Source organism: Lissotriton vulgaris, chromosome 12, assembly GCF_964263255.1.
Source record: "Lissotriton vulgaris chromosome 12, aLisVul1.2, whole genome shotgun sequence".
NCBI classification, from domain to species: Eukaryota; Metazoa; Chordata; class Amphibia; order Caudata; family Salamandridae; genus Lissotriton; species Lissotriton vulgaris.
This window is the reverse complement of record NC_141700.1, coordinates 508877263-508895651: the sequence shown is the minus strand read 5'-3', so window position 1 is coordinate 508895651 and position 18389 is coordinate 508877263. Positions and strand designations below refer to the sequence as shown.

Sequence of the window (18389 nt, the reverse complement as noted above, 5' to 3'; positions counted from 1 at the left end):
AGCGAAGTGCCGTGCCGGGGACATAGGGGGTCACCAAGGGTCTGATATCTGCCGATCCAAGCCCGTGCAAAGCACGGTGGGTGAGGCACAATACATACTCAATACAACAGCTAACAATGCATGCCTTGACTGCCCACTCCTGGGACCAGACAACAAAATTATGCCAGGCATACAACTAGTTACGCGACCCCCAGCAAGGTGTGGTGTGTATGCTGTATGAGAGGTTTGTGGGTAGATGACTTATCTTTCCTTCCATTTTAAGTAGGTTACTGATATTTGATAAAATAAGTTGTTTTGATATTCAAAAAGAAAAAAAAGGGAAAAAGCTTTGATAATTACAATTTTGAAAATAAAAATGAGTGAAAAATAATATGTAGGTATTATGTAGGTTTATGGCTCAATACGAAATCTAATGATGTTTACCAATAACTGAAGTTACTCCCACCAATAATACAAAGGGAGTAATTTAGAGGAGCCTTTTTTCTTCAATACAACAGTTCCTTTACTGTATCTAGTAAAAGATATTGCAACATGATGCCTTCACACAAGAGGCTCTTCCATTTAAGCTGCAGGGTATTGTGGTAGCCTTGAGCGTTAGAAATGCCATATAACTAGATATTGTTGGGTACTCTTAAGAAAGGGGTAAATGTTTCAATTTCGTTTATTTGCTTTGTTGGTAAAAAGATTTTAAAAGGTTACATCAAGGTATATAGGCAAAGATAGTATAGGTTTTGTATGAGGATAAACTGTGAGGCAAAGGCTTGATGAGGCGCTATTAGTAGTGGTTAGTGAAAAGTCCTTATCAAGCAGGTATATATTCCCTGAATGTTCATCTGCTGAAGGTTGGGGTATATGAATACTCTGTGAAAATAATCTTTGCCTTGGCTTTACTGTTTTATTTTTCACTACACTTACTGTGTTTGAGAATCTCCTTCTGCTCTCATTTGCCTTTTAGGTCAGCTCTTGGACTAAGCTCAAAAGTGGGACGTGGTGTGGAGTGCAGGTGGTACAGACTGAGAAGATGTAATTGGAGTGATGGTCATGCATGTTCATTTTCTCATATTCTCTGACTTGGAGATTTTTGTTCCTATTCAGAGCAGGCATCCATGTCTGATCCTGGATACAAAGGAAAATAATTATAGTGTGACCTCAGAGTGTTCCCTGGCTCTAATATTCAGCACAATCACTGTCACAGAAAAGGTTACCTCCACTAAGAACAATACCCTCTTGAAGCGAGATTTGTGAAGTGACTGTCAAAATTTGGTAAGCATCGCCTGGAATTTACAAAAATATCCAACTTGAGGCAGTACATTTTTAACTAAAGTGTACTATGTACCTGAACTTTTTCTCAAAGTGAAATCACAGGAATGTACTTACGCATGACTTCCATGACTCGATGACGCAGGAATGTGCGGCTACTCTGTAGAACACCAAAGCGCCTAAGGTCCAAAGGCCACACATTATCCAGCGGGTAACCATACACCATCCATTCTGCCAGGAACCTACATAGAAACAATGAGAATTTGAAGGTGACAGGAATACAGATCAGAGCATAACCAGGAAAAATTCGATTTTGACAAATAACCAACAAGTGGTGTGGCTATGACCTTTAAGGCTAAGGTGGAAAAACAAAGGCTGGGCAGATGCATTTATTGAGACAGGAGAGACTGCTTGTAATGGAGGAAAAGGAACAAAGAAAAATGAAAGGAGGCAAGGGTGAAGCTAAAGGGCCATGCCATGAGTGAATTGAAAATGGCCGAAAAGTAGTAGTCATACAAAATCCAATAGCATGTTAAGTGAACGGGTAGATAGAACATCTTAATGGCCGAGAAATAGTGGTGGGAGGGAAAGGTCTAGGGTGAAAGAGAAAAGTAGACAAAATGAGAGAAAAAAAGAGGGTTAAAAGTGCCAATTAGGAAAAAGAAGGAAACAACACACTTGGGTCTCCACTACGAGCTCCCGGTTATCTCTACGCCGAGACACTGATGCTGGAACGTCTGGTTTCTCTCCATGAGTTTAAGGAGAGTCAAAGTTAAAGTCCCTCTAATGGGAAATAATTTTCTGGAAACTGAATTATCTGATCCTTTTGACAGTTTTCCCCTGATTCTGAGGTCTTTAAAGCAGATAATCATCATCTACTCTGCTCAGGCGGTTAACATCTGTGAGAGGGCTCGGGGCATGGGGCGGGCGGTCTTGAGGGTGTCTGTGGGTTGTGGAGGCTCTTGGCTCTCTGGGATATCTCTGTCCTGCAGTCAGTAGCCTCATCTTTTCTGGGTGCAAATTTGCACTTGGTAAAACTGGACTGGTGTTTTGGGTCTTGAAAGTTCTAATCCAGAAACCATGAACCACTCAGAGTTGCAGGGAGCAGTATCGCCCTGAGGAGATACCACTGCAGGCCACTCTTAATGAAGGATGTGGGAGTCGTGAGAATGACAAATTCATGTATTTGCAACAGTTACTCAAATTTTCAAAGAGGAAAAAGAAAAAACACAAATCACAATGGCTTGGACCACAACTAGCCTCTTGGGACATGCACATAAAAATGGCACACGTTTTTCGTTTCTTAAACTTTATTCGATTGTTTTAAAAAAACATCATAAAATTATACAGAATGAGGGCGTGGCTAGCAGCCGGCGATGGCGGCAGCCTAGAGGGAGAGCTCCGTGCTTGAGGCGGCTCCCGGACAAATCCGAACATCTATCCGTCGTTAAAACTTCCCGGGCGGGAAGGCACAGAAGCCTAGGACCAGGCGGCAGCAAACCGGACCAGCAGGACCTCAATCCGAGGTCGGGAAGTACGGTTCTGGCAGTGCCCAGTGGGGGCCTGTGCGCAGCGTCCGGACCGGGGACCACAGTGTGCGGCAAGCCTGGGAGGAAGTGGCCCGTCTCGGGCAGTGAACCACCGGAAGTGCCCGGCCACGGAGAGCGGCAGCGATAAAAAGACCGGGGCACCCAGCCGCCATCACCGGACATCAGAAGCCCGGGATTCCTGGCGTAGGACCCATCGGAGGTGAGGGGGATACAATCCCAGACGCCCGGCGAGGGCGAAGGCCGGCGCACAGAGCGGAGACATCCAGACCGGCAACCGCCATCTTGACTGGCGGCGGCCAGAGCGCTGGGGCAGGCGACGGGAGATCCGCTCTGCATACTAGACCGCACTGCAACTCCCCCCCGCCGACCGAGGGCGCATTGAGCGGCGTAGAGCCCGCATACTGAATAGACCTCCAGACACCCCCGCCCGGCTTGGGCTCTGAGACTTGACGGGCGTCCACACAGAGCACGCATCCTGTATCCAGTAGGACCAGTCTGGCGTCAACTCGGGGCCCCCCACCAACATCAAGGGTCCCGAGCAGTGGATCCGACTGCCACGAGAAGGGGGCGGCACACGTGGAACTGAAGGGGGGCAGTGAAAGTTCCCTCAGGGCGGCATCGATCGGTTGCCAACCCCACATATTAGCCCGAGACTCGACTGGCAGCCTCACACCACCAAACAACGGAGACCCTGTCCAGCCTGGTACCGTTACTGGACGCAGCAACTAAATCACCCCTCAAGGGTTGCACCTCACTCCTATACACAGCGTGGGCCCCGGGACAATCCCCTGATAGCTGTCTGAGAAGGTTAGGGAGGCACGGCCCCCAGTGGAACTTGGGGTGAAGCGACTACACAACGCCAGGTCGGCCCAAGAGACGCCGAAATGGCCGGCAAGGGGCCTAAAAACGTGGCGGCGCAGTCACGCCTGGACCGGTTTGCGTACGAAAAGCCCGGCTCTCCCTCGCAGGAAGCCAAACCACAATCGAGCAAGACGGCCGAAGTGACCAGTAGCAAGAAGGCAACAATTGACGACGTCATGCGGGCCCTCACGCAGGTGCAAGCCACGGTGGGGTCGATCTCAGCCGAGATCACGCTTATAAGGGCGGACTTTTATAAGATGACGGAGAAGGTGAATAACATGGAGGTGGTGACCAAATCCTTGGTTGAAGACGTGTCGGAACTGCAAATTAGCGTGGAACGCATCTCAAAAGAAAACAAGGAACTGCGGGATAAGCTCGATGACCAGGAAGGGCACTCAAGGCGGAACAACATCCGTATAATAGGTGTGCCAGAATCGGAAGACACGAGGGCGATGGACCTATACGTGGATAACCTAATCAAAGAGACTCTGAAGCCCAAAGGACTCTCCGCCTTCTTCACAGTGGAAAGGGCGCACCGGGTACCGGGAGGACGCCATAAGACAGGCGCTAACCCCAGACCGATAATAGCGAGACTCTTCAATTTCAGAGATTGGGACGCCATCCTACAGGCGGCGAGGAACTCGCCTCCCATTAAGATCCAGAACGCGACACTGGCATTCTTTCCTGATTACACAGCCGAGGTAGCACGAAGGAGAAGAACCTTCTTTGAAGTCAAAAAAGAACTGAGAGCCAGAGAAATCCCGTATTCAATGCTCTTCCCGGCCAAGCTTCGGGTCGTGGCTGACGACAAGACTTGGTTTTTTGATTCCCCGGAGGTGGCGCAGGATTGGCTAGAGGGATGGAGAACGGCGGGCCTCCCTCGTCGCTCCAACAGACAGAACAAACACCGTACTGCTGGCTCCCGACAGGGCTCGCAACCAACGACGAAGATGCAGAGATACATTCCCCTTTGGCCGATCATCATGAGGACAGTGCTGACGGAGGGCTATGAACCACTGCTGTTGTCTGGATGAACCGATGAAAACAAAGAATGGCAAGGCCGCTTTGGACACTGGGCGGAAGGGCCTCCGCAGCTGAGGAAGGGGGCCGCCGACCACGGAGAAGCCTTCACCCCAGCGAGCAAGTACTATGTTATGGGTTGGGATCAAGCACTCTGCTGAGTTGGGGGGGCGGGCAGTTTTGAGTCCGTTGAGCAGGGGGGCAGGGAGGGGGGGAGTTGGGGGTAGGAAGGGGTTCTGGTTCTTAGTTTCTACACGGGGTCAAGAGAGCTACGATGGGGCACACGAACACAGAATAGTAATGTCACGATACTGCACGCAGAGTCGCTGCGCGGGCCTCCTGGTCCTCCATGCGCGCAAAGTTTCAGTCAGCATACCCGAACATGATGGGGGAGGGCACTGAAGTAGGGCAGGCGTCCCCGTTGAGCCTTATGTCCTGGAATGTGAGGGGTCTGGGCGACAAAATTAAACGAGGGCTGGTCCTGCAAAGTATAAAAAGACTGAATCCCGCCCTGTTCCTGCTACAGGAAACACACCTCACCGGCACGGCCATAAAGGCCCTAGACAGGAAAGGCTACAGCATGGTGGTCCACTCTGAGTTCACGAAGGGGTCCCGGGGCACCGGGATATTAATTCATCGCTCGTCAAGGTTTATAACCCAATCAGTGGCAGTAGACACACAGGGGCGCTTCGCAGCGGTACATGGACAGTGGGAGGGAAAGCCGCTTAACGTGGTATCGGTATACATCCCGCCGGCACTACACACCATAGCTTTCCCGGAACTAGGTAAATTTCTATTAGACCTTCCAGAGGGGGCTCTTGTAATGGGCGGGGACTTTAATGCAGTGGCACAAGACTCCCTAGATCGACACCCAATGCGTACACAAACACCGGCACACTCCAAATTACATGACTTCATGGAAGCGCAGGGCTTAGTAGACATATGGAGGCGGCTCCACCCAGAGGACCGGCAGTACACATACTACTCGGCAGTTCACGACAGCCTGTCGCGGATTGACTATTTCCTGACGTTGGGAGGGGGTCTCCTCACGTTCACTAACTCTCAGATTAGACCGCGAGGGGTCTCAGACCACTCCCCGCTGACACTGACTCTCTCCAGTCAGGAACGGACCCGTAGACGAGTCTTCCCTATCTACACGGGTTACCTTAGGGAGCCGGACATAGCCAAGGCCTTGAAAAGAAGTACACGATCTTACCTCACCGAAAATGTGGGTTCAGTGGCGTCGCCCACGATCCTGTGGGAGGCCTACAAAACGGTACTCCGCGGGCAGGCGATTTCAGTGATCGCACAGCACAAGCACACACAGCGTCAGGAACTGGTAGGTCTAGAGGAACAACTTGACAAGGCAACACAGGACCACGAAGGGGACCCAACTGGGGACACCCAGCACGCGCTCCGAATGGCCCAGCAACGTCATACTGACTTTCTGCGCCGCAGAGTGAGGGAACACATGTCAGCAACTACGAGTAGGGTATATGACATAGGAGACAAAGCAGGGAAGCTCCTGGCGTGGTTGGAGAAGGCACGGGGAGGTCAGAGGGCCATACTCCAACTGAAGGACCCTAGTGGTGAGGTACGTACCAGTCCGGCACAAATAGTGGAACTCCTGGCAGACCACTTCCACTCCGTATACTCCCCTGAGTATGAGGTCACACGGGATATGGCAGAGAGCTCTCTCTTAGGAGTGCCGACCCGCACTCTCACCCCAGACCAACGGGACGAGCTTGACTCTGATCTGACGGCGGAAGAAATACGGATAGCCATAACAGCACTACACCCGGGGAAAGCGCTAGGCCCCAATGGTGTGCCGATAGAGTGGTACAAAATCATGTCCGAAACGCTATCCACACCATTGCTTGATATGTTCCAGGAGTGTCGGGGACAGGGGCGACTGCCTCCTGACCAGCGCACGGCCACAATTGTCGCGATACCTAAGCCCGGCAAATCCCCTGAGGAGTGCGGATCATACCGCCCGATCTCCCTCCTTAACGCCGAGAGTAAAATTCTGGCGAAACTGTTGGCCACCAGGCTACTGTCTCACCTGACGCATCTGATACACCCGGACCAGTCGGGCTTCATGCCGCACCGGAGTACGGCGCTGAACTTGAGACGGCTGCACGGGGTGCTGGCCCGAGCCCCGCAGCTGGAGGAACCAGCTGTGGTACTGTCACTAGATGCCAAAATGGCGTTTGACATGGTGGAGTGGCGCTATCTCTTTGCGGTCCTGGAACACATGGGTATTGGCCCGACGTTCATATCGTGGGTCAGACTACTATACACCGAACCCGTGGCGCGGGTAACCGCAAATGGACACATATCAAGGGAGTTTCCGCTGGCACGGGGCACGAGACAAGGATGCCCACTCTCGCCACTACTGTTCGCCCTAGTGCTAGAACCCCTAGCCACGATTATCAGAACCACCCGGCTGCTGAAAGGCATACAATGGGGAGGTGGTTGGGAAGATAGGGTATCCCTGTACGCCGACGACATGCTCGTCTACCTCATGGACCTCACGAACAGCATCCCGGTCCTACTGGCACTGTGCGAAAGCCACGGTACAGCTTCGGGCTATAAACTTAACTGGTCCAAGTCCATAATCTACATGGTGCAGGGCGACCTTCCAGCTTTGCCTGAAGATTGCCAATTGCTCGTAGAACACATCTCCTTTAAGTACCTAGGGATACGGATCACGAGGGACCACTCAACCTTCCTTGAACTGAATCTTAAGCCCCAGCTGGACAGGCTGAAGGCGGACGTGCGCCTCTGGAAAAATCTCCCCTTAACATTATTAGGCAGAGCAGCGCTCTTTAAGATGATGGCGCTGCCTCGCTTCCTCTATGTCCTGGAAAACACGCCGGCGATGGTCCCCGTATCATTCTTCCGCCACGTGTCGGCACAATTGTCCGGCCTTCTGTGGGGAGACAAACCGGCTAGGGTTGCGCAGTTGAAGTTAACTAGAGACTGGTATAGTGGGGGGATAGCCCTCACCAACCTCGAACTGTACTACTGGGCCGCACACCTCAAGGTGATCAACCAGTGGGTCCACGCGGCACATGACGACCCGGCATATGAGGCGGATAGGCACCAACTGGGCACGTCCACCCTTCTGGCCCCACTCTACAACAAAGGAATGGTAAGAAAGTTGGAGGGACCCACCAAACACACAGTAGCCATCTGGCACAAAGCGCAACGACGGCTGGCATGGGAGGGAGTGATCACTAAACTCACGCCACTATGGGATACCAAAGCCCTCGGTAACCTGCGCAGTTCAAAAGGGTTTGATCAATGGGATACCATTGGGATATCCACGGTGGGCGACCTGTGGACAAGGGAAGGCGTGCTCTCCTTTGCGACCCTGAGGGAGCAATACAACCTTGAGGTGACCGAAACATACAGATACATACAAATTAGGCACGCACTCTTGTCAGTGTTGGAACCAGGTGTGACGCTTCCGGAATCGGCTCCGTTAGAGGACCGATTGCTTACGGATTACATGGAGTCCAGTGCAACCTCCCTCACCTACCGCAAACTAATGAACAACCTGCCGGATCCCCTTGGAAAGCTGAAAGAATACTGGGAGGACGAGATAGGAGACCTGGATGAGGCAGAATGGAACGCAGCCCTGGCATCGCCCAGGGAGGCGGGTATTTCCACCCGATTCAGGCTGGTCCAATTCAAAGTACTACATAGGGTCTACTACACCCGCACTACACTATATAAAATACACAGAGCAGAACACCCGTATTGCCTGAGAAATTGTGGGGAGGAGGGTACACTGTTCCACACTATATGGACCTGCCCAAATATACAGGACTACTGGAGGCGTGTCACAGGCACGATCAGCCAGACCCTCCAGAACCCGTTCACGCCGGACCCCAGAGTCTGTCTCCTGAATGTGTGGGGCCCAACAGATTTGTCACTGCATGCGAAAGGTTGGGTGGTCATTGGCGTAATGATGGCAAAGCGTGATATCGCGAAAAATTGGGGGGCACTGGAGGCACCGACACTGGCGCAATGGTGCAGGAATATGGACGTGCTCATGGTGACAGAGAGGGCAGTGTATCAACAGAGACATAATCCACGAAAATGGAACAGAATTTGGACACCATGGAATACCTATAGGGGGGACATTTGTGAGCCTCTGCCCGAGGGGGAGGATGGGGACAGCTCAGGAGACGATGAGGATCTGGAGTAATGGGAGGGGGGAAGAGGGAGACCCAGATGCAACGCGTGGCACAAGGACCTGGGGAATGTAAATGACGGCGAGAGTGTTATTACCAGAGACTGTTTTTAGGGCTGCTGAATGCCTATATACACACCAATGTTGCAATAGACTACTGTTTAGGATCGTGGACTTTAACCCTTGAAGTAGCAAGTTTTAAGTTGGGGGGGTAAAAAATAAAAAGTTGCTCTATTGATCGTAGGCAGCTGAATGTTGACGCTGCTCTACAGAACGAATGACTGTCATTGTATACCATGTGATAGCAACAACAAAAATAAAATTTTAAAAATAAATATAAAAAATAAATAATAAAAAAAAAAAAGTATACAGAATAAAACATTGCACATACAAAATTACAACACCAGGGGAAGTACATATCATACGGTTGGGCAAGAAAGTTTAGCATGAAATGTAAAAATTATTATACAAAGATTTAGGGGAAAACCATACTTTGTCTTGCTGCGATAGATTTTAAAATAAAGGTAGCAGTAAAGAAACATAAATCCGGGCTCGCAAGTGAAAATAATAACTTCATTGCATTTCCTGTGGTATACGTAGAATATTTCAGAAACATAGGTTTAAGATAGGAAATGCGTTGAGCTTTGTACAAAGGACAGAGTAGGAGAAAGTGCAGTGTGCTTTGTTTGGTTAAACCGTCACACGGGCAAGGGGTAACAGAGTAGCATTTCATTGTAGGAAAAGCAACCAAATTATGTACAATGCCTAGTCTCAGTCTGGAAAGTACAAATTGATGAGACCGTCTACTAATAGCATTAAGGTACATAGGTATACCAGAAACATCATCTTTAAGGGAATAATAAAAAACATGAGTAGAATACTCTTTTGTTGCAATTTTCCGCAAATCGGTTTTGACCCGCAAAAATTCATTTTTGACTTCCTGTTTGGTCAGAGAATTAATACATACAGGATCTTTACTCACATCCATATCAAACAGATCCTTAACAGTTGAAATCACATATTTTAACCAAGGAATGTTGGAGACTTTTTCTAAAAGTAGACAGTCCTTGATAATGTCTTTAGTAAAGGCAGTTTCAGACTTGGTAAAAATGGATTTCCAGACCAACAGTGGCCTCAGACCGATTAGGTCAGCTAAATAGTCCAGATCTAATTCCATGTGTGTTAAGACAGTGGATGCCGAGGGTGGGAGGCAGAGCAACCGTTTGAGGAACATATTTTCCGTAATTTGCAAGGCCCTTACATTGCAATGTCCCCAAACCCCGGAACCATACAATGCTACCGATGTACATCAATGTTTGTATATATTCAACATATCTATGATACGGCGGCTTCCCACTTTAGTAGCAAAGCGGAAGACGCCTAGGGAGGCTTTCCCCATTCTTGCTTTGACATTAGTTTGCTCTGGGACCCAGGAACCTCTGTTATTAAAAGTAACACCCAGATAACAACAATTGTCAACTGTCTCAATATGGTTTTCCTTAAAATAAAAGGATTTAAGTTGTTTTACCTTTTTGCCACACACCATAACAAAAGTTTTAGAATTATTAATTTTAAGTTTCTTCCCCTGGATAAAATCATAAAAACCATTCATCAATTTTTGAAGGCCTATGGGGGTCCTGGAAAGTAAAACAGTATCATCGGCATAAAGTAATACCGGAATGGGAAGACCTCCTGCTTGAGGGGCATCAGCTTGAATTTTCTTTAAATCTTGTTCAACTGAATTAATAAAGAGCGAGAAAACCAACGGGGCCAAAACACATCCCTGTCGGATGCCAGATCTTACCTTGATCTTTCGTGTGCATTCCCCCGCTGGTCCATAACGAATTTGGGCCGATAGGTTGGAATAAAGTCTAGCTAAGAAGTGGATGATAGCAGGGGGGGCACCCATACCCAATAAAGTTGACCACAGCAAAGCGTGGTCAACCAGATCGAAGGCACTAGAGAGATCCGCAAAACACAGGTACAGGGATCCCGGTTTGGCCTTGGTGTATTTTCCAATTAGAAGGTTCAGGTTAATACATTGTTCTATAGTACCAAGGCCATATTGGGATGGGGCGAGAATTTTATTATCTGTAGCCCATTCTTCCAATCGTGTTAATAAGACCCTACTCAGGATTTTTAATGAGGAGTCCAGAAGGGAGATAGGGCGGTAGTTCTTGGCCTCTCCTCTATCCCCCTTCTTATAGATTGGAATTATAATGGATTCACCCCAACTTAAGGGAGTCTTGTTATCCACAGCGGCATTAAACGCTAGGGTTAATAATGGACTCCACAGGGCCAAATCATATTTATAAAGGTCAATTGGCACCCCATCTGGGCCAGGTGCCTTCCCCCCTTTACTATTCTTTATTGCCATATCTACTTCATGAATCATGATTCCCAGGGGTTCATCTGGAGTGATAAGATTGTTACAGATGTTATCGTTAGACTCTCCGGTTGGGTCAAAAATCCCTGAGAAATGTAAAACCCAACTATCTTCGCTTACTTGAGCGGTAAGGACTGGGAATTCTTCCTTTTGGAGGAATGGGCTATTAATAGTGCTCCAGAACAGCTTGCTGTCCCGGAGGGCTGCAGCTTTATTCAAATCGTCCCAAGCTAGTTCTCTTAGCTCTTGTTTCCTGTGTTTCAATTCGATGTTATAATTGGCCCTCAAGTGTTTAACTGCTTCCCTGTCTCTAGGCTTGTTGGAAAGGGCAAGCTTAAGGGCTTTTAACGCCTTGGTGCACGCCTGGTTAAACCAACCCAGTGTTTCCCGTTTAATTGGGACCTTCTTGGTAGTCAGGGTTTGCTTGATTATGGTACCCAGTTTCTCAAAATTATTTACGATACAATCAGGTGGGGCATCGATTTCGAGACAACAGAGTATCGTTTTTAAACCGGCTTTCACAACACTACGGTGTAAATTCTCGGATTTTTCCCCACACCACTTAATGCGTATCCCATTTGGTCTACATGGGATAATGTCATCAACAACCCTACCGATAAATACCTTCCTAGTGATCTCACAAAAGATGGACATAGTTAGAGCATTGTGGTCACTCAATCCAAGGTCCAGGATAAGCGGGACCGTACAATGCGGAACTATCCGGGTTGAGATGAGCAGATGATCAATAATAGAAACAGTATTCCTCCCCGTAAAAGTAGGGGCCATATTACCCTCGTTATCGAGGGCATGTTGGTGGATGGGCATATCATACTTTAACATAAGGTTGTTGAGGGAAGTACCGTAAGGGGAGTGTAGAAAATGTAATGAGTACTCCCCATTGTCCCCATCATATCCGCAGGCTGTTGTATAAGAGAGAGGGCAAGTTCTGATGTTAAAATCTCCCCCCCATATAATATCATAGGATATGGCCGATTTATAGAGAATTGAGTCTAAAACTGTTTCAAGTTCATCCACAACAGAGGTACTGGTTGGGTCAAAGGTGTTATTATAGTGGTTAATCAATAGGATATTTCTACCCCTACAAACCATTATTTCCAATATCTGCGAATGGGACCCCACTAGATGGCTTTTTCTTACATGTATAGGGAGGTGTACAGATAGTAAAATCAGTAATCCGCCTTTAGCCCTCCCCATAACAGATTCTTCAGCATGGCAATTGTAAGAGACAAAACCATCATAGTGAATATCTTCCACTGACCAGGTTTCTTGCAGACACAAAATGTCAAAGTCCGTGATGTGCTCTCTCCAGCCCAGGGCTACGACTTTTTGCCGCCACCCTGCAATATTCCAACTCGCCATTGAATATCCTGTTGGCCTGTGGGCCTGTACCAATTCAGTGGGGGTAACTATGATGGAAGATGTTGCATGACCCACATCTGTAGGACCCAAGGCATGGGGTACAGGAGAAGCTGCCTTCGGGTCAACAGGTGGAATAGACATCAAGTTAGAAGCAGTTACCATGCATTGGACCGGAGGTTTGAAGATAGATGGAACTTCTCTGTTACCAGTGGCAGGAATCGGCTCAGGAGATGGAACTTCAGGGGGTAGTCAATCAACTCCCTCCATACCTTCTAAACAACCATAGCGATTATATTCAGAAATGGGGTAGGGTTGGGGCATGTATTGGGGTAGCCTTGGTGGTCTGGTGTCAAACGGTCGCTGCCTGCCCCTACGTTCCACAACAGTCCAGTCCCCTCTTCTAGAATGATGATAATTATTAGTTGGTGGGGAAAAGTAGGAAACTGGAAGGGTCTGAATAGTGGAATCAAAAGATCTGTTGAAGCCTGCACATATATGAGAAACCGTTCGGGGATCTCTAAAGCTAACGGTAATGCAGTCTCCGTTGATGGTTTTGGGAGTCTTACCAACCCAGGGGACCCTCCTAACCATGATGATTTTGTTATGTAAATGGGTCGGGAGGGGTCTATTCCAGTTAAGCCATTTGATAATCTTAATTTTCAAGGAACTAAAAGTTTCTGTTTCCCCTTTTTCTAATGGTGGAACTCCAGCTAGGATAACCGTAAACCGACTGGCTTCTGGTGGGAGATCAGGCCGTCTAAGTCTAGGGGTTTTGTGTTCGTTGGCCGGTGATCCCTGATTTACCTCATCCATATGCACTGGGTGATTAGACTGACTGGCTTGGTGTCTCGCCACGTGCTGGGCGGTTGTATTGCTGGGCATGGAAGGGGTGGGTAGACAGTTTACTAATGAAGGAATAGTGGGTTGGTTCTGATTTGGGGGGGGGGGGGGGGGACCAGAGGGGTTGGGACAATGGGTGTGGTATTTTGACATTGGGGCTTACTCGAAATCGCTAGGATCGAGGCAGTGGTTTTCTCTATGCTGGATATTCTAGAATCCAACCTATCCAATTTTGCCTCTAGCGGTGATATAATTGATTTAAGTAAGGCCACAACCCACTCCATAGACGCCTCTCTCCCAGGGGGAATAACTTCATGGGGGTTGATAATCTGGGGTGGCTCGCCTCGCACTTTAGCAGATTTAGCAGATCTTCCCAATTTGGTTTCTTTTTTGTTATATACTCTTTTCCGTTTCCTAATAGCGCCTTCCCTCTCCCCTTGGCTCTTAGATTGTATAATACTCTCTTCGTGGTTAGACAAGAAAGAGACATTATTACTGTCGGGAACATGGTTAATATCCGCGACAGTAACAATTGAGTTAACTATGGTGTCAGGGTCTACTCTTGGCGGGGGTGTTACCTCCAGGATGGCAGGCTGCGTTTCAGCCATTTGGCTAGAATGTTCACTATTTCTGATTGGTGTTTTGGCATTGGCGAGGGGCCCTATAGATGAGCGTTTAAGAGAGATGAGTTCAGTTGATAGGCGTTTCTCCAAGATGACCATTTCTTTGTCTATGATGTTGTTGGCCCTTATAAGAAACTTTTCCATGCCTCCAGCGGTTGAGAGGCTTCCAGTTAGCGAAGATTTAATCCTGGAATCTCTACCGGCCATGGCCCAAGTAGCAAGAGGAGGCTTTGACGAATTAGGGGGGTTGCCCGGTCCGGTCACTCCTGGTCACGAACGGGCACAAACGGGCACAAACGGGCCCGCTCTTCGCCCGTGCGCGTCCGCGTGCGTCCCGCGGGCCTAGTGAGGACGTCTAGTAATGTACGCTTCCAGGTGAAACCACGCCCCAGGAGGGGCACGCAGAGCCCAAGTCCTGCCCCTAATTTCTAGTGCAGGGAGGAAGAGGCGGGAAGAGGACCAGCTGTGGCAGATTATCGCACTGCCCGCTGGTCCTCGCAGTCCCGCTGCAAGCCTTTGATGTAATGCGGCTTCACTCCGTGGTCAGCAGGGCTCCCGGTGCAGGCAATCCAGTGTTCTCGAGCGGCGCCCGCGGAGCGGGGGCCGCGAGGCGTGGGTCTGGTGCAGGGGACAACAAGCAGCAGCAGAGAGCAACTCCCGCAGGTCAGTTCGAAATCCCAGGAGGGACACGCAGAGCCCAAGTCCTGCCCCTAATTTCTAGTGCAGGGAGGAAGCGGCGGGAAGAGGACCAGCTGTGGCAGATTATCGCACTGCCCGCTGGTCCTCGCAGTCCCGCTGCAAGCCTTTGATGTAATGCGGCTTCACTCCGTGGTCAGCAGGGCTCCCCGTGCAGGCAATCCAGTGTTCTCGAGCGGCCCCCGCGGAGCGGGGGCCGCGAGGCGTGGGTCCGGTGCAGGGGACAACAAGCAGCAGCAGAGAGCAACTCCCGCAGGTCAGTTCGAAATCCCAGGAGGGACACGCAGAGCCCAAGTCCTGCCCCTAATTTCTAGTGCAGGGAGGAAGCGGCGGGACGAGGACCAGCTGTGGCAGATTATCGCACTGCCCGCTGGTCCTCGCAGTCCCGCTGCAAGCCTTTGATGTAATGCGGCTTCACTCCGTGGTCAGCAGGGCTCCCGGTGCAGGCAATCCAGTGTTCTCGAGCGGCTCCCGCGGAGCGGGGGCCGCGAGGTGTGGGTCCGGTGCAGGGGACAACAAGCAGCAGCAGAGAGCAACTCCCGCAGGTCAGTTTGAAATCCCAGGAGGGGCACGCAGAGCCCAAGTCCTGCCCCTAATTTCTAGTGCAGGGAGGAAGCGGCGGGAAGAGGACCAGCTGTGGCAGATTATCGCACTGCCCGCTGGTCCTCGCAGTCCCGCTGCAAGCCTTTGATGTAATGCGGCTTCACTCCGTGGTCAGCAGGACTCCCGGTGCAGGCAATCCAGTGTTCTCGAGCGGCTCCCGCGGAGCGGGGGCCGTGAGGCGTGGGTCCGGTGCAGGGGACAACAAGCAGCAGCAGAGAGCAACTCCCGCAGGTCAGTTCGAAATCCCAGGAGGGACAAAAATGGCACACAAAAACAGAAAAGTTGCTCTCAGAAACAAGGGAAAAGACGTGGACACAGGAGCAATGCTCTAGACACTAAAAATGGAAATGTACTTAATATCAACCAAATATCATAGAAATATGAAATGTTGTGTTTATATAAATCCCCTTTAATGGTAACAGTAACAATATGCACTTTATTGCAAAGATACCGTTCTACATCTAGGCAACTGTTGCAGCTTCCACTGCAGAAGTTTCTTAGCCCTAAGTAATAAAAATGTTTCACGCATAAGCAATTCAGATAAAGCTGGAAACCCCCCAGTCAGCATGTATTTCAAATGTTAATAAGATACATTACCCACTTAGAACTTATATGGGTTGGGAACCATGGAATAAAACACTATTTACTTGAAGTTTTAGTTTTGCATAGTAAAAATCTTCATTGAAGTCAAACGCTTGAATAATTCTGCGCCACGTGCATGGACTCCAAATCAACATTTATAATATCCATAATTATAAACCCAGGATGCCAGTCAACGTCCATATGACCAACAACCCTCTTTAGGAGCGCATCAAAGGTGATTTGTTTTTGGAGTGTAGTCTTTTGAATTGAAACAAAACTTATTTTAAGTTTACATTACAACAGCTGTGTTGCAATAGGGATTGAAAGTGTGTAATATGAAGGGAAAAAAGCCGCCTGAAGGGTATGTATTCAAAACTGTAAAAAGTATATCCAGTTTCTTTAAGATTCCAGGAGTGTCCCCTGCCTATGATGCACTGTACTGGTAACTGCCCGAAAGAGTTTTTTTTTTTTAAAACAGAAAATGTGTAGAGTAGTTTTCGGTGCCAAACTCTACCCAGCCGAGGAGGTGGGTGGAATATTTACAACCTTAATGAAGATTCCAACGATGCAGAATTAGTACTCCAAGTAAGTAACAATTTCTTCTGCATTGTAGGATCTTCAGTTTTAGCCATAAATGCTTGAATAGAGTAGCAAGCTAATTCAAGATATAGAAAGAGGCTGTTGGGCAGCAGGAAAGGACTATAAATACGCAAACTTAAAAACTGCACTCCGGTGTAGGAATGTAGATCACTTCAGTAGTTTTCAAAGTGTTCCTGACCCATCCTCGCTTTAGTCTGTGTTTGGGTGTAGGCAATAACGTCTAGTAAATATATGCACTCATTTCTAAGTTGATGGTTTATAAATATCGGGAGAATGAACATTTCAGAGGCATGCTGTTGTAGCTAATCTAACCCTAATGGAATGTGGGCTAGCCCAGCCTGGGAGAAGGTTGCAAGCTAAATAACAGAAATGGGTTTGAATACTAGGTGCTATCTATCAATAAACTGTTTAGAAGTTGCAAGTCCTAGACTAAGATAGCCATAATTCATAAAAAGCTGGTTGGATTGTCTAGGAGTTTCAGTCTCGACTAGGTAGAATTAATGTGTAATGAGTGAAGGGGCTGCTCAGCAGGTGTTGAGGGATTTGCAAAGAAGATGGGTAGTGTTTTATATAACAATTAGAGATGACCTTTGGAAGAAATGATGGAAATGTACTCATCACAACCTTGTTAGAGAAGAACTATTTAATGCTTGGTCGAAGATTCAGCAAGTATCTCACATAGGGCCATATGTATCAAGATACCAATTTGCGATTCTCAAATAGCGATTTGTAAGAAATCGCTATTGGAGAATCGCAAATGGGTATGTATGTACAAAATCGCATTTTTTTGTGATTCCTTAAAATTCCTTAATTGCGATTAGCAAATTGCAAATCGCAATTAAGGAATACTTTCCCATTCATTTCTAAGGGCCAGGAGGCCCATAGGAATGAATGGGAAGTTATTCTCAATTTGCGATTCGCAATTTGGTAATCGCAAATTGAGATCAATTTCAAGGGTGCAGGGGTGTCCAAAGGACACCCTGTTGCACCCCTGAAATATGCATGGTCGCACATGTGGCGTACATACATGCCCTAAGGGCATGTATGTGCGTCACATGGCACTTTGAAAAATGCTAAAATGTGCATTTTTCAAGGAATTTGCAACTTACCACCAACTAGAAGTTGGTGGTAATTTGCGATTCCTTAAGGGCATTTTGCAAATTTTTTTTGCGACATACATTGCATATAAGGAATCGCAACGTTTGCGATTCCTTAAATGCAATTGCAAAATAAGGAATCGCAAATTTTGGGATTCCTTATTTTGCACCAAATTTTTCTTAATACATTCCATTTAGCAAATTCGCATTCGCAAAGGCCGAAATTCGATACATATGGCCCTTAATGTTCGATCAGATGTGATGGCAACTAAAAAGGCTGCTTTTCAAGAAAGTTGCTGCATTGTAACCTTGTGAAAAGGCTTGAAAAGAGGGACAACTCTATTTAACAGAACTAGATTCACTTTACATGGAGGAGACTGCTTTCTGATTGGTGGTTACACTTTTTTGGGACATTCCAAGAAGTCCTTAATTTCTGGGCCTTTTAAAAAGGAAATATGATTTGGAGATCTCTCTAGGCTGTGACAGCTACCAAAGACACTAATAGCTGTAAATGGTTGCTTAGATGAGCCTAAAGTAACAGGTAAGATAAGATAACATCCGTGTTGCAGACAATAGGTTTGCGATCGTTGTTTTGACACCACAGAGAGCATTGTGTCCCATCCATGGAATAACAAGATCTTGTATGAAAACATTTGATTTCCTGGAGACTTTCTCGGTTTCATTATTACA

At 48.1% G+C, this 18389-nt stretch overlaps 1 protein-coding gene across 2 annotated transcripts in view; it reads right to left on the bottom strand.

Annotated features, from left to right (window-relative positions):
- PDPR (pyruvate dehydrogenase phosphatase regulatory subunit) overlaps positions 1-18389 on the bottom strand; it is an 811642-nt gene that overhangs the window by 235724 nt on the left and 557529 nt on the right. For both annotated transcript variants that reach the window (XM_086945269.1, XM_086945270.1), the window contains exon 10: positions 1378-1502. In XM_086945269.1, coding sequence (XP_086801395.1) covers positions 1378-1502 — 125 coding nt within the window. The remainder of the gene's footprint in view (positions 1-1377; positions 1503-18389) is intronic.